At 46.9% G+C, this 16,505-nt stretch overlaps 4 protein-coding genes across 4 annotated transcripts; 1 reads left to right on the plus strand and 3 right to left on the minus strand.

Moving 5' to 3' along the window:
• Positions 1-342: 342 nt before the first annotated feature.
• On the minus strand, positions 343-2,144 carry N7455_003847 (uncharacterized protein; the record flags this gene model as incomplete). The annotated part of the gene is made up of 3 exons (XM_040958662.2): positions 343-922; positions 985-1,240; positions 1,310-2,144. The coding sequence occupies 3 exons, from the start codon at positions 2,142-2,144 to the stop codon at positions 400-402; spliced, it is 1,614 nt and encodes a 537-aa protein (XP_040810919.2). The 3' UTR covers positions 343-399.
• Positions 2,145-2,874: 730 nt separating this feature from the next.
• On the plus strand, positions 2,875-4,081 carry N7455_003848 (TauD/TfdA dioxygenase family protein; the record flags this gene model as incomplete). Its single annotated transcript, XM_040958626.2, has 4 exons — positions 2,875-3,055; positions 3,110-3,239; positions 3,288-3,846; positions 3,908-4,081. The coding sequence occupies 4 exons, from the start codon at positions 2,875-2,877 to the stop codon at positions 4,079-4,081; spliced, it is 1,044 nt and encodes a 347-aa protein (XP_040810989.1).
• Positions 4,082-5,019: 938 nt separating this feature from the next.
• On the minus strand, positions 5,020-5,767 carry N7455_003849 (uncharacterized protein; the record flags this gene model as incomplete). The annotated part of the gene is made up of 3 exons (XM_040958599.2): positions 5,020-5,155; positions 5,206-5,610; positions 5,673-5,767. The coding sequence occupies 3 exons, from the start codon at positions 5,765-5,767 to the stop codon at positions 5,020-5,022; spliced, it is 636 nt and encodes a 211-aa protein (XP_040810990.2).
• Positions 5,768-6,844: 1,077 nt separating this feature from the next.
• Positions 6,845-7,673, minus strand: N7455_003850 (SDR family NAD(P)-dependent oxidoreductase; the record flags this gene model as incomplete). The annotated part of the gene is made up of 2 exons (XM_040958574.2): positions 6,845-7,547; positions 7,615-7,673. The coding sequence occupies 2 exons, from the start codon at positions 7,671-7,673 to the stop codon at positions 6,845-6,847; spliced, it is 762 nt and encodes a 253-aa protein (XP_040810909.2).
• Positions 7,674-16,505: the final 8,832 nt, after the last annotated feature.

Raw genomic sequence — 16,505 nt, forward strand, 5'->3', positions numbered from 1 at the left:
AATAAGCAGTCAGCACTAAGAAACAGCCCGGGGCCCCGGGTGGATAAAGTGTCAACACTAAGAAATAGCGCCATCCCAAAGTCTACCTAGGTAGGCCATAATTAGAGAGCATGGCTTTTGATCTGGCCGAGTGGTAAGAATGGCCGTACTTTTGTTCCCCACATGAAGCCGAAGATTTATCCACCTGATTGCAATGTCCAATCCCATCCTTATAAATTATTTGATGGTCTAAAATTTGCATTAAATATAACACGCAATATGATTAAATACAATCTTCTCGATGGGTTATTTTTGGCGAGATAACAGTAGTAATTCATCAGATTTACCAGCTTATGGTGGTAAGGGAATACGGCCATTTCCGAGATTCCTTCCTTTGTTCCTCCGTCTATCTAGCCTCGGTCAATTCTTCACGACACCCTTTTCCGCACTCGAAGTGGTGTCTTCCGTGATCGGGGTAGGCTGCGGGGGCGCGGTCTCCTCCTTTCGCTGCAACCCGTGATCTCGAATGAATACACAGATGACCAGACAGAAGCCCATGATAGGCGCCATGGAGATAAACACAGTGCGACTGGCCTTGGCATATGCAGCCCGGATGGCATTCTGATCCGCTGTAGAGAAGTCACCGAGCGAGGGCAGCACATAACTGTTCCTACTAAGATAGCTAAGATCATCTGGGAGTGCATTGCCAAAAGACGTCTGAAGTACAAGGCTGGAACATGCCAAGCCGATGGCGCCGCCAAGTGCACGGAAGAAGTTGCGATTGGAGATGATCACAGCTCGCAGATCCTTCGGTGAATGTGCTTGGATCGCGATTAGGCAGGGTTGGAATACGTTGCCAACGCCAACACCGAGGATGATTAGGGCCACGATGATTACTCCTAGGGAAGTGTCTTGCTTTAAGGTGCAAAGCACACTTGCTCCACTGTATGCCACATCACATATAAGCAGATGAGAAAAAAAGATAAGGAAATTCGGGCCACGTACACTGTCCAACAGATGAAACCAAACCAGATCACTTCCCCGTATCGTGAGTAATGCGAGATGTAGAATCCGGAGCAAACAGAGAATATCATCTGTGCGACCACCAATGGTACGAGGAGAGCTGCAGATACCAGTGGAGTCACCCCGCGCACGTTCTCAAAGTACAGCGGTAGAAAATATAGCTCGGCATAATAGCAGTAGCCAAAGAGGAGATTCTGCACCAAAATGACAGTCACGGCAGGGGTGCGAAACATGGTTACTGAACATATAATTAGCTCTCCGACGGTGCCCGGAATGTCTTATGCAGCATGAATAGTGTCAAACTCACAGGGTACCATTGGCAGTTTAGCAACCTTCCACTCCACCAGGATGAATGCAATCGTGGCCACGCCACCGACGGCAAGCATGGCGATAACGAGAGTAGAGTCCCAGGAGAAGTAAGACCCACCGCCGGAAATGGGGATCAGTATACAGATTATTGCGACAGATCCAGATATCAAACCCCAAATGTCGATCAATTTCGCTCTCGCAAGGCCATTCCCTTTAGGCATGGAGGAAGGAAGCAGGAAGAATGAACCCACAGCGCAGAGCAGCATTAGAGGGCTGATCAGATAGAAAAATCCGCGCCAAGTGGCGTGCTGCGCAAATGCAGCTGACAGGAACGGACCAATCGTGTTGCCTAGTCCGATACAACTGCCCAAGATGCCCTGGTATCGACCACGTTCCTGTAAAGTAACGATATCGGATACAATCATCATTGTCAATGAGTTGATTCCACCAGTGGCAATACCTGCTAGGCCACGAAACAGGTAGAAGGCCCATGCAGTCTGCGCAGTTGCGCAGAGAATGTCCGCAATGGCAAGCAGCAGTACCGCAGACAGATACACTTTCCTGCGGCCAAATATATCAGACAGGCGTCCGTAAAGCACCTGAAACACTGTGTTCGCGATCATAGAGGAAGTACCTGCCCAGCTGATTGTGTCTCGCGCATTCAGCTCCTGTGCGATAATGGGTAAGGCCACACCCACTCCGTTCTGATCTGCATAAGCGATAAGGAACGCGATGGCGAGAGTACCAAACACCACCAGGAGCTGAGTGCGGGGAAGCAGGTTAGTTTGATCGTGCACAATGACCGGGGGCCCTTTGGCGGTGCTGGCGGCCATGATCAAAGAGAACAATTTGGGTTCCGCGTAAGTGAAAGAAAGTGATGAGGTCAATTTTTAGAAGAGAATATAAAGTTGCAGTCTTCATCCAATTTAGTTGCTCCACGGTGAAGAGTCTTATATGATCTGCTGTGGAACCCACTGGTGATGGTTGACGAGAGTACTCCGTACTGGCAATTTATCTCGGTGTCGTCTGTAAACTGCCGATATCGGAAATAAGAGCGCATCCCCAGTAACGCCGTTATTACAGTATTGGTATTGCGATGAGACATACATTGCATTTTCAACGCTAACCGAATATAGAGTATGCAATAAATGCGAATATCTCGAGTGGTACGTATTCCAACCCTGCAGACACTAAGATTTTGTGCAGAATATCACATCCCGTCCCCTAGGCAGGCAGGGATATCGGCCAGGTTTCTGGCACCCACGCAGAAAACGTCAATGTCTAGTTCCAGCCATATCCAAACACCAAACACACTTCCCCTCTCTATAGCCATCCTCCGATTACCTGGGGTGGGGTAAACTCGAGCTGACGATTGAATTCCTTTTCTTTCCTCCTTCGGGGGGTTTCGAGCAGACTGCTTAGTGATTCGGAGGGCGAGGGAAAAGATATAAAAGGCACCCAGATGGCCTACCAAACTCTCAGATAATCTCATCACATTCTCTACCTTCTACACATCATCTTTCGGTTGAATCTACAGTGTTCGATACTTCATTCTATTTCAAAATGCCCATCGAAGACTTCATCACTTCTTTCCCTGCTCCACTTGAGTTGGGTACTTCCATTGACCACTGGAAGTACGAGGACCTCACTCGAATCCTCGGCAGAGTGTACAATGATATTGATTTGGTCGAAGTCCTTAACGCCCCCAACGCGGACGAGCTCCTTCGTGATCTAGCTATTACCAGTGAGCATCCACTAAATCTGGCTCCAAATAAGAATGAAAACTCACTACTCCCAGTCTCCCACCGTGGCCTTGTCGTCTTCCGCAATCAGAAGAACCTCACTGCGGACCAGCAAAAGTTCTTCACCCATCGTCTTGGACAATTGACTGGCAAGCCTCAGGAGTCTGGTGTTCATATCCACCCCATGTATGTACCCACCATTCAAGCCATGCTATCACAAACTAACAATCACAGCAACCACACCGTCCACAAAGAGGGTGAGAAGCCCGATCTGGAAATGTCTACAATTGCCCGCAACCCAGCGAACATGCTTTCCAAGCAGAGTGGCGTGGTTGCCGGCAAGAAGACGTTGAAGAAACAAAGTGTTGCCGATGGGTGGCACTCGGATATCGCCTTTGAGCGCGTCACATCCGACTACACCACCCTAGTCAACAAAGTTCGTCCTTCGACCGGTGGTGATACTGTTTTCGCCAGCGCCTATGAGGTCTACGACCGTATCAGTCCCCCCTGGAGAGCTTTCCTGGAAACTCTTACCGGCTCTTTCTCCCCCGTTGGTTACAGTCCTAACCCTGAGCATACTCACCTGTACCAGGTCGCCAGAGGCCACCCCAACAATGTTGACCAGTCGCTGACTGCTGAGCATCCCATTGTGAGAACGAACCCGGTTACCGGATGGAAATCCATCTTTGGTGTTGGCCATCATCTGCAAACTGTGAATGGACTGGCCCCAGATGAGAGCGAGCATATCAAGAGTTACTTGATGAAATTGATTACCGACAATCATGATCTTCAGGTATGTATTCCTCGAACTCCAACATACTTCATGTGATGATATCTGACTTCATTATCTTTAGGCCCGTGTCAAGTGGGAAGTCGATGATCTGGCCGTGTTCGATAACCGTGCTGTCTATCACACTGCTACTTACGATTACGATGAGCCTCGGGTTTGCCTTCGTGTGGTTGCGGTCGGTGAGGCACCTGCACTAGACCCTAAGGGTGTGTCTCGCAGTGATGCTCTTGATTTGTAGATATATCTTTTGCATGAGATATGTCTCTTTATGTCATCAAACTGGATAGATAGTGACACAGAATATATTTCTCTTACTTGGTTTGGTTTTTACCCATGATGTTAAAACTTATGAATAGTCACGTACCTACGTGAGCCTCCGTTACCTCGGGTGAGCATCGAGTGTAAATAGCGCGAACTGGGTGCGATACAACCCCGAACTATTGTAGAAAGCGGACTATGTGAAGTTTTTCCTTGCGGAGGTAGTGGCGGAAATGCATATTGTGTGACTCTCAATCGTGGAGGAATCAGCAATTCACTGGGTTGCTGATCTCCTTCTTTTTCCTGGACTGACGAGCTGCTTGAGAGAACCATTTGGTCCGCAGGGAAATGTCAAGGATATGGGTTCAATCCATCATCGGTGTCTCTTATAGGTTATGCAGATGCAGGTTACTATGTACTCAGTTTCATGATCACCACATCAGTCAATTGACGAAGTCAAATTGTGACTAAAATTTGACTATTTCCCAAGTCCATTTGATTATAGTGATGGCGATCAACAAGTTGGTCGGGGAAGTTGATCAGGCCTCACGGTGTTTAGAGTCATATCCTATTATTCAAGTCTATAACCTTTGTGGACTTGAGCCCATTTGGCCACACATCAAGGGTCGTTAAATTTTCGTGTAATTGTAGTGAAAGCGTGGCTACATTCATTACAACTATGGGATCGATAAGTGTACGACGTACCGACCTCGGGATATATATTTAAAACCGACTCCATTTAGGTACAAAGCTCTTATTTATTTTTGAAACTCGAATAATAATATTTATTATGTTTCACCTCTACCTAAACAGAAGATCTCATATTTCATATATGTCGCTCAGTCCTAGCATAGGGTGGATTCCAAGATTTAATTTCGATTTCAGAATGACATTAAAGTCTGCAGTACACTATTCACATTACCGCAAAACGGCGCCCCTCTCAGCTGGCAAGATAGCGCCAGGCTCTGGGGGATTTTTGCTTTTAAAGTCATCACAAATATATTCCATCGTGACAAACTGAACACCTTCGTACCGCTTGAAGTATTCAATGAGTCTGGAAAAATGTCAGAAACAAATATTCTTGGCTTAGTTGTCAAAACTTACCTCTCCTGCATTGAAAGATCATGCGGGTGCCCAGACACATTGGGATGAATTGAGAAAGTGAAGACGAACTCATCATACTTCCGATAGAAGTAGTCAAAATGATCCTTCCAAATAGACTCCACGTCACGAGCGTTCATAAAACCATGGCTGTTACGAGCACTTTTAATGAACATCATGGGAGGGAGATCGTCGATATACCAATTACCGGGAATTTCGACAAGCCCAGATGGACCCCCTTTCACCAATGGCTTCATCCATTCCTCAGCCTTCTTAGAGTAGTCAATCTTTGTCCAACTGTCTCCAATGCGGGGATAGTACGGTTGACAATCATGATGCTGGAGACTGTGATCGTATTCAATCCCATATTTCAGGAGTAGCTTTGTGCCGTCTGCACTAGTCTCCCACCTTTTCATCCAAAGGCGTGAAGAAGTAAGTATCCTTAATCATGTATACACGGGTGTTCTCACCAGGGGGCAACGCTTCCACGCGGGGGCTTCCCAGCAAACTCCGTTAACTGTCGATATGTTCTATCCAATACTGCCTCCTGTTGTTCAAGTGACATATCGACTGGATTTTCATGGAGATATCGATGCAAGCCGATTTCGTGTCCGACATCTCTGACAGCTGCTATGTCTTCCGGAAAAGTGTAAAGTGAATGACCAGGAATAAACTACGTGCACTTGATGTCGTACGTTGCGAACATCTTCAGAAGACGCTGAGTACCGATAGTACCAGCCTAGATGCCTACTAGACGATTAGATCGAATCTTTCAATGTGCCCCATGTATGGTGTATCTAGAACCAACCGCGACTGATATCATTGGGAGAATCTTCGCCTCCATATGATCCGATCCACCCGGAAACTGCGTCGACATCTACACCATAGCTGACGAGTACTCGCTTGGGGAGGCATGCTTGAATGGCTGTCAGGGTTTGTCACGTAGAAAAATGCCTGACAATATTTATGTAGCTTGGCACAGCAACTTGATGGTGGATCTAGAATTTATATCTGCTGAAAGATACTAGGATGTAGGAATTTAGGGTAACCCCTCACCGCGGATCGCAGTTTTGGGGAGACTTCGTGTGGTAGAACAGCCTTAGCATGTTTTTGGTAGCTTTTCTGGCGTTATCTGTGCCGTCCATTATTAATAAAGGTAATTCTTGATAGGATTTTCTCACACTATTGGTAAAGCATACCTTGGCTGGGAGAGTCATCCACTGGTCAAGGGCTTCGATAAGACCTGATCTCATCGGCGATAGACAAAAGAAAAGTAAAAAGAAACCATGCCATCGAAATAAGTATCTGGATAAGCCTTCGCGCACCATCGCCTATTATATAATACTCTGACGTGTGTTACTGCTAGTTTTCCTATAACTGGTGAAGTGGGAAGTCATGGTCCTACTAATGCTGCTACTACTACGCGTCTCACTGAGGCCATCCGTGTAGTTTATCATAGATCCTGCTCAATTGACCTGTGTTCGTGAGAGTATGGTACCTAGGAGCGCTCCTTTCATCGCTAGCTACTTCTCTTGATAGCGAAAGGAAGGAAACAAGATTCGCAATTGGCTTTCATTTCAGTCATGATCTATGACTTCTATTTCACTTAAAGTGTTATTAGATAGATGCTCAACTCAACTCCTCACCGGAGACCCCCGGTTACATCAACTATACTTCCAGTCATGAATGTACTACTAGGACTAAACAGGAACACCACCACGTCCGCCACCTCAGAGGCCTTCCCCAATCGTCCGAGTGCCAGGCCCCCCTTCAATCTTTGATTGTCCTCCTCTTTCCCAGAAGCGTTTCCCACCATCGTTGGCGTATCGATTGGGCCTGGTGCAACAGCGTTGACTCGAATCCCTTTGGAACCAAGTTCAAGTGCTAAGGCCTTCGTGAATCCAACAATTGCAAATTTAGTGGCACAATACACCGAGTATCCTGGAAATCCACTAAGCCCACACATGCTGGAAACATTGACAATAACCGAGCCTTCTGCCAGCAGTGGCACACATACACGACACATATTGAAGGTCCCACGAAGATTCACGTCAACCAAATGATTGAAATACTCGTCAGTTGTGTTGGTCATTGGAATATCAGTGGGATTTATTCCAGCGCAGTTGAACAGGTAGTCAAGCCTGTTCATATCCGTGCGGCTCGGGATTGAATCGATTATCGAGGCGCACTGGGTGCTGCACGCTACATTCAATGGTATGTAGACGTGCACAACATCAGCACGTGTTGCCTCAAGTTCGGTCTTGAGGTTCTTCAGTGACTCCATATTCAAGTCACAGAGTATCAATGCAGCACCTAGGGCATTCAGTTTGAAAGAAGTGGCCTTCCTGTTTCGTCTCGTGTTAGCTCATTTTGACTGTCTTAGTTCTGACTCGGTGAGTGAGTATTCCATACCCTATACCACTGCCAGCTCCAGTAATTAATGCTACCTTTCCGTCAAAGTTGTAGGACATTTTGATGCAGGGTCAGGAAAATTGGAAGGAGTTGAATTGTCCAAAAAATATTTTGCTCAGTCGAAAAGATCCAACCTCAGGTGAGCTTATGTGCCGTTTCATTTAATGCAAAGCTGAGTAGACCAGCCGTTGTGTTTCAAGCAAGGACTTTCTTTAACTTTGGAGAGTCATTATCACCTAGGTATGCTCCAACGCTGGCCCTTAGAAAGCATGATATCTGACCAATCGGAATAGGAGATGGATGGTCTCCAATCCTTAAAAGCGGGGAACCACCCATCTTACCCCAAGTCCAGGGAAGATAAAGAAATGAATCGATTATGTATCAAGTATTACGTAGGCGACTTCGATAAGCAGTTTGATGGTTTCTCTCGCATCGAGTATGTTCACCCCTGACCATCTGTGATAACTGACAACCATATGCGATACCCTCAATCCCCATGAGTGTTCTGAGCGTGCGGCCATGAACTCTCATTCGCAACTCATTGAGATAACACGGAAACTCAAACGGGCTTGCGGATACTGCAGTCGTCATTTTCGGCGCGAAGAGCACTTACAGCGACACCTACGTACTCGTCAGCATCCTCGACTCCAGATGAAGATAAATGCTTATCCCTATCCCGATAGATACCAAAGAGAAGCCATTCAAATGCCTCTGTAATGCCGCCTTTTCCCGCCGTGATCTTCTAAGACGTCATTAACGGATTGTTCATCAAGAGCAACGTGTCTCTTGCTTGCATGAGAAGGGGCCTTGTTGCTCGTCTACCAAACCCACGACCGCGTTGTCGCAAAATGGTCACATTCCATCTCCATCTCCATCTTCCCTCTTCCAACTTTCAGGTGTTGATGGTGAAATGGATCCTCATTTAAGGGATCTTATATTCTCTCATGCTCCGTTAGCGGGACGTACCCCTGGTATGCACCCCTTCTTTCGGGCTTCGGGTTTCGCGAAGAAGCCTTCACTAATTGTAAACAAGAATCAGAGATCACTTTGGAGGATCTAGGTCAATTTACAGAGTTTTCGCAGCTTCTCAATTCGGTGGGAATACCATCTGAATGGGCACCAATAGATGTCATTGGACGCGATGCTTTGCGAATGCCTCATGACTTAGAAGATCGAATGCAAACTCCCACAAGTGATCTCAATCATCAGTCTTTCGATCCATGGCTACCGTCGAACCCACGAGTTGTTCAAAACCTGACCACATTCCCAAGCTTTGGTAAGCCTAACACTCCATATACAACTGGGAGTAAAATATTATTTCCCAACCCAGTGCTAACAGCCAACAGAGCTATCACAAACTAAGAACAAGCTTTCAAAATCCACAGTAACGGAAGAAAAACGTCAAGACATAATCCAGAATCTGGAAAGCTTCCAGTCTGAAGTACCAGGCTTCTCTCTTCCCTCCCGACATGCCCTGACTCGATATTTGGTCTCCCTTTTTGAGGGATTTCATAAGCATCGAGAAAGGCTGCCAATTACGAACCCATTGGATATGAATGTTGCTGTTCTACGCCTTTGGGCGCGGTTCTTCCGTGGAAATTCCCAGTGGCCATTTATTAATATCATAGGTTTAGCACTATAGCGGTACTCCTAGCTTATTTAGCAAGTTCGATAGCTGTCATCTCCGACCTCCATTCCGAGCTCAATTGAGTTCCATTGCACGCACTATACCTGTCTTTATAGAAGCATCCCTTATATTAACTATATTATAAAGCCTACATATCCTTTACAATAGTCTGCGGTGGGCGAAGGGCATTAGTATTACTCACTAAGCATAATCCCTTATCCAAGTCCGTGCCGACATCTACTCAGTGAGCCTGAGCCTAAGCACCCTCATAAAAGCGGCTGCAGATCAAATAGGAAAGCTGTTGGATGCCCGGATGCCTAAGGCATCACATGTAAATAGAACCCAGATAGTTTGCCTGCTCTCTCGTCCTCTCTTTCTCCTCTTCGTCCACCAGAATACATACAGTGCTTTCTCTATGAACTTACACGTATTGTATCAGGTTATGAGCCTCTTTTGCTAGTTGGACCACTAGCAACTCTTTTCTCTGAAGCTATTTTCATCTGGAGACTTTTGACGATCTGACCCCACAGTGGATCCACCTTTGTGCGTGGTACACTACACGGATTCGGATCCAGCCAATAACATCCAGGAAATCCTTCGAGCCCCGCCGGCAAAAGCTCCGTTTAGCTTTACAATCCAATCATGGCAGACGTCGCGACCGGAAATGTGGGGGACACCAACCCACAAACCCCCCCTCCCGGCGTACCGCCTAACACGATTGATCCCAATGAAGTCCCGTCCTTGAACGATCCGATCCAATTTGCGCAGGATGCCAGTGACAGCGAGGATGAGGATAACAAGCCGTCCCATCAGGGACATGGTCTGCCAACGATTGCAATGACCAAAATTCAGAAAGTGAGGACACTGGAGCACAATGACACTGATCCAAGTGGTTGGAAACAGGCACTGGCTTACCAGTTGATCCCATACGCTTTGGAATGGCTGCTAGAAAGCGACATTCCCCGACCTCCCAAGTCACATGCTTCGTTTGAAAGATGGAAGTACTGGTCTCGCTTAGTTGCAAGCTGGATGTACAATCAAATCGATGTCACACTACAGAACAAGCTGCGCAATTTGTCAAAGATGCCTAAGTACGCTGATCAATTGTACGATGAGCTTATGGCTATGACACAAGGCAGTGACCGGATGCAAACTGCATTCCTTGAGATGAGGAAGTTCGATAAGATGAAACGATCGGATTACAACTCAGCAAGCGAGTACATTGAGGAGTACCAGCGACAGTACCATGTGCTTGCTCGATTCAAGGCAGCACCGCACCCAGCACACGGCCTATCACAAGTCCTTCAAAACCTTGAATTGGAAGTCAAAAAGGTCCAGTTTATTAGGGAAGAAGTCGCAAGTCTCGAACCCAAGAAACTCAATCTCGACAAGGTGGAGGAGTACTGGAGAGCACTCCAAGCAGCTGCTGACATGGAAGGTGTCACCAATGCTGTCTACAATAACAATGCCGGCCGTGGCCGAGGCAATGGAAGAGGTGGTCGTGGAGGAAACCGTGGTGGCCGAGGTGGTCACAACAACGGTCACAACAAAGACGATAACACCCAATCCAGCAAAGACATCAATGCTATCGACGAAGACGTAGCCACTGCTAAAAAGAAGAAGAAGAGAGGTCTTCGCAAGCAGCCTGCCGACGGCAAAGACATTCATGACTACGCAAAAGAGATGCGTAATGGCACACAAAAGGATGACAATAACATGTGTTCATTCTGCGGCTTTGGACCGCACACTGCAAAGAGATGTGCCTATCTCAGTGACAACCCACCAGCCTCGTGGGAACCGTCCGGCAACTTGTGGGCCTATTCAAAGGCTATCCAGAGAACTCAACGTCAAGATGGACAGAACAATATGGTTGTTGCAGCTGCCAATTCTGTTGACAGGAAGAATGATTGGTTGCTAGACACTGGTTCTGACAAGACATTGACACACGATCTCGAGGACTTCCACACATACCAACTGGATCACCCTGACACAGCTTATGCGTACAAGGATTACTCTGGTAATAGAGTCGTCACGCTAGGCCACGGTGAAGTCATTGTAAGGGCTGCCCTACCAGGTTTGGATGGAAAGACGTACTCGTTCATGACAACTGGTTACTACACTCCTGGGGGACACGGCAAGCTATTTGGCATGCAAAAGCTTCTTGAAGAACAAGATATCTCTTACGACACACGCACTAAGAATCTCACAAATGGAAGGGGAGACATCCTAGGGTATGCAGACACGTCAACAGGTGTCCCGTACCTTGTCAGTCCGAAGGACGATGATGACCCCAATGAGATCAAATCGGACACAGATTCCGACGATGACGATGAGATTGGATTTGTGAACAAAGTGACTGCGTACGAGATCCACAGACGTCTCGGACATGCTGGAAAAGCTCGCATTGCTTCCACACTACAACATGCTGAACAACTAGGTGATGATGAGCAGTACGGCACGGAACACTTCGATTGTGACGCCTGTTTTCAAGGCAAGTCAAAGCTCAAGATATCCCGTCAACAACAGGCGAGGGTACAAGATGTAGCATGGAAATTCCACGTTGATACACAGCCAATGAAACCCACTGGGCCAAACGGAGAGAACTACTGGCTACCAGTCGTTGATGATGCTACTCGATTAATTGAGGGAATCATGCTAAAGAACAAAAGTGATGCTTACCATAAGCTTACTGCGTTCTGTGAGAAGATCAAATTACTCACCGGCAGATACCCAGGCATCTGGCGAATGGATGGCGGTACAGAGTTTAAAGAGTTCATCAAATGGGGTGAGAAGCATGGTATGACTTTTGAGACCACACCACCTTACACCGCAGAGCCAAATGGTACGGTGGAACGTTTCGGTGGACATATCAATGACATACAGAGAACGATGATCATCGATGCGAAGATGCCGGAAGAGATGTGGCCGTATGCGACAGACACAGCCATCTACATCTACAACAGACTAGTCAATCCAAAGACTAAGATCTCGCCGCTCACACATTGGCGTCAAGAATTTGAAATTGCAAACCCAGAGCCTTCCTTGAAGCACCTTAGACCATGGGGATCAGCTGCATACGTCCACATTCCGAAGCCTAAGAGGACACAGGCTAGGAAAGCAGCACCCAGAGCGTGGAAAGGTATGCTTGTTGGCTATGAGGGGGACGGTGGTCATGTTTACAAAGTGTGGGATCCAGTCACGAAGAAACTGGTAGTGTCTCGTGATGTTGGTTTTCCGCAACCTGGAGATGACGATGGTATGGGACCAACACCAGCTAGCAAAGCACCCACCGATCCCAAGGATCCTGATGATGATGATGATGTCGTCGGATTCATGCCTGTCTCACTGTCGCAAGAAGACGAGATCTCGAAGCCAGAAAAGAAGCAGCAGCAAGTAGTACGTACACTACAGGTACAAACTCCTACACGATTAGCTGTACAAGCACCTGTTACGCCGTCTACAATTCATCTTCCAACAATTCATGGCAGTGCATCTACAATGCCTGAGACACCACAGAAGGCACCACCGCAGAGAACAATCATTCCGCCAATAAAACAGCGCAAACTCTTTCAAAGTTTTCTCCCAACTGTGGGAGAGGAGCCCATGATGACAGGCGCGAGAATCACTGAGATCACGGATCCTACCACTGAGAGCGTCTCACAGGTTTTGGACATTGAGCGGAAGAAAGAAGATCTCGGAAGAAGACTTCAACAACTGTCAACCCAAGTGTCTCAACTTGCTGAAAGTATGGACGATATTCGTCGAGATACCGACAACATTGAGAGAGCTGTCACCGAGGAATCAGAAGATATGACTCCTTCTCCAGAGCGACAGAGAACAGATTACCAATACCCTTTCTCATCTCCCACTCAACAAGCTTCTCCCGTTCAACAAGCTAGTGTGTCACCAAGTCGTGAGATCACACAAGCTCCACCAGTTCCTCAAGCCAGTGTGTCACCAAGTCGTGAGACCACACAGGCTACACCCGCTCGACAAATCAGTGTGTCACCAAGTCGTGAGATCACACAGGCTATCGATACAACGGAGACAACGACAAGCACTGAGAACACACCGGTTACTGCGAGATCAGAGATGTCACCAAGCCGTGAGATCATCTCAATTGAGTCATCGCCAGATCCTATCTCTCAGGACCCAGCTACACCGGCTCCCACCCTACCCCGCCGATCGAGACGAGCGAATATCGGGATTGCACCTGACCGATACCACGATCCAAAGCAGAAACACCTCGCTGTCGAGTACGAGAAACGAGACCGAGATATTCAACGAGCTGCCACAAGGGCAAAGGCGAAGGACTCGGGCGGTAACAACGTGACGGAGGGTGATGGACAGGGGTCTGCGGGACCTAGTGCGATGTCTGCAACAGCTGATGTGACAATGGACAAAGTCGATATTGACGAACCATTTCTCTACAATGGAAAGCCGCTATGCGCAAAGGACGTTGACTTGCCATCTACGTACAAGCAAGCGCAAAAGAGCCCTTTCTGGCCTCAATGGCAAGAGGCTATGCAAAGACAACTTAGTGATCTCGAGGCTAAAGGCACATGGAGCTTGATCCTTAAGCCGTCAAAAGCTAAGGTACTGCCAGGACAATGGAGATTCACTGTCAAATCCAACACCAGAGATGAAGTCTACGATTTCAAAGCACGATGGGTGGTATGTGGCAACTTCCAAGACAAAAATGATGGAGAAACATATGCCCCTGTCGTCGCCGAATGTATGATCAAAATCGTTCTCACACTGATTGCAGTGTATGGTCTAAAATGGAGGCAAGTTGACTTCACTGCTGCATATCTCAATGCTTCACGTGAAGATGTGGAGACAGTCTATATGAGACAACCTACAGGTTTTGAGTACGCAGATGCACAAGGAGACAAGAAACACTGGGTGTGTACACTCAATCAAGCGCTCTTCGGATTGCGAGACTCTGCTTTCCTATGGAACGAAGAGATGGACTGCAAACTACGTCAGATTGGCTTTCGTCCGCTGGATGATGATCCTTGCGTTTATATCAAAGGCAAAGGCATGAATTTGACTATTATGATGATCCATGTTGACGATTTCATCATTGCTGCACCATCCGACGATGACATTGAGCAAGTTGTCAGCGAACTTCGTCAGTACTACGACTTGAAGGACCTCGGTGAGCCAAAGCAGTATTTGAACTGTGCGCTCGACAGAGACTACGCCAACGGGACAATCACTATGTCACAGAAAGCGTACGTGCAAAAGGTGCTACGTATGGCTAAAACCTCTGGCTGGAAAGACACGCCATTGCCAGCTGCATGGAGAGAGACACCAGCCGATGCGACCAATGCACTAGATGACGATGCTTTTGATCAATATCAGTCTATCGTGGGGATGTTAAACTGGTTGGCAGTCAAGACACGACCAGACATTCGCTTCGCAGTGACACGCTTACAGCATCGACTAGCAAATCCCACCCTTTCTGACTACAAAGCAATGCAACATGTTGTAAAGTATCTGAGACGAAAACCTGACATCGGAATTATCCTCGGTCGAACCGGTGAACTTCGCTTCTATGCACACACAGATGCTTCACATACAGACTGGGAAGATAGCAAATCGACAGAAGGAAATGTCTGGTACCTTGCCGGATCACCTGTTATGTGGTCTACGAAGAAGCAGACGATCACGGCCAATTCGACGACAGTTGCTGAGTGGTGTGCACTGGATCAACCTAGTCGTGATGCAATGTGGTTGAACAAGATCGCACGATCATTTATGCTCCCAGAGCAGCGTCCTACAGAGATCTACACTGACAACATCAACTCACAATTGCTTCTCTCGAAGAAAGGAGGCAAATCGGCGAACAGATGGCTTAATCTTCGTTACTTCTTTGTCAAAGATGCAGTGGCGCAAGGACATGTTGAGATTCATCGAGTGAACACCAAGCGAAATGCCGCAGATGGATTTACCAAGGCTCTTGCAAAGGATCAATTCAAGATCTTTACCGAGCTAATTGGCATGTGCTAAATCCACAAGAAATTTGCAGAGTTTTACTATGTATGCCGGAACTGGAGATCTTGAGAGGGAGTGCATGCAGGATTCTATGAGGGGGATGTTGGATGCCCGGATGCCTAAGGCATCACATGTAAATAGAACCCAGATAGTTTGCCTGCTCTCTCGTCCTCTCTTTCTCCTCTTCGTCCACCAGAATACATACAGTGCTTTCTCTATGAACTTACACGTATTGTATCAATATTAGTTATATTCGAGAATACCGGCTGTGTACAGTAGATGGATAGTGGCAAATTATTGTAATATATTGTTGGATGCCGGATGCCTAAGGCATCACATGTAAATAGAACCCAGATAGTTTGCCTGCTCTCTCGTCCTCTCTTTCTCCTCTTCGTCCACCCGAATACATACAGTGCTTTCTCTATGAACTTACACGTATTGTATCATATATGAACTTTCCGGATACGTTGGGATCTGTCATGATATCCATGGAATGAAGCCATAACCGCGGGGTTCAGCCCCACGAACCAAAGTTCCCATAAGTTTCTAGCTTGAACTTCACCAATATAAGATCAGCTATGGAAGCAGGTTAATAGAAGCCTGTAAAAATCCAAACAGGTGGGTCCCGGAACCGTAGTCAGGGAACTCATCCTTATGAACGTTTAAATATAAATATCTTATAGATATTAAAGCAATAGACAGTAAGAGACATCCTTGGTCTCACGCTGCGCCAAATTACTAATATAAATTAGGGTCTAGAATGGTGGTTTTGAACCACAACTCCGATTTAGGGCTAACTCTGGTTGTACTATGGTTCACTAAATCCGCAAATAAAAACAAACCAGCCCCGACAGCCTAACGGTTTAGGGTCGCATCGGTAATTTAGTGGTAGAATGCCTGATTGCAAATCAGGTTGTCGCGTGTTCGATCCACGCTCGGTGCTCATTTGGATTCTTTTTTTTCCCCGAGGGAACGAGATGCCAAGATTTGGCAGATACGAGGTCCAGGGCTGGAGGGCTGGCCCATATGCTGACCGATTGAAACGATTCCTATGACGTGTTGATCGCAACGGAAAGCCGAAAGTCCGATTTCTCCGCTTTTCATGTTCAGAGCTTCATTACTCAGATTTAATAATTGTACGACTTTGATAGGCTCCATTGCTGGATTGGATTTCCTGTAGAACCGTCTAGCTGCTCTGACAGTTGTACAGCTCCAATTATATTACTAAATACATGGATCGGATGGCTTGAGCTATATAAAGGAC

This window comes from Penicillium solitum, assembly GCF_028829755.1.
Source record: "Penicillium solitum strain IBT 25940 chromosome Unknown utg000002l_segment0_segment0, whole genome shotgun sequence".
Lineage (NCBI taxonomy): Eukaryota > Fungi > Ascomycota > Eurotiomycetes > Eurotiales > Aspergillaceae > Penicillium > Penicillium solitum.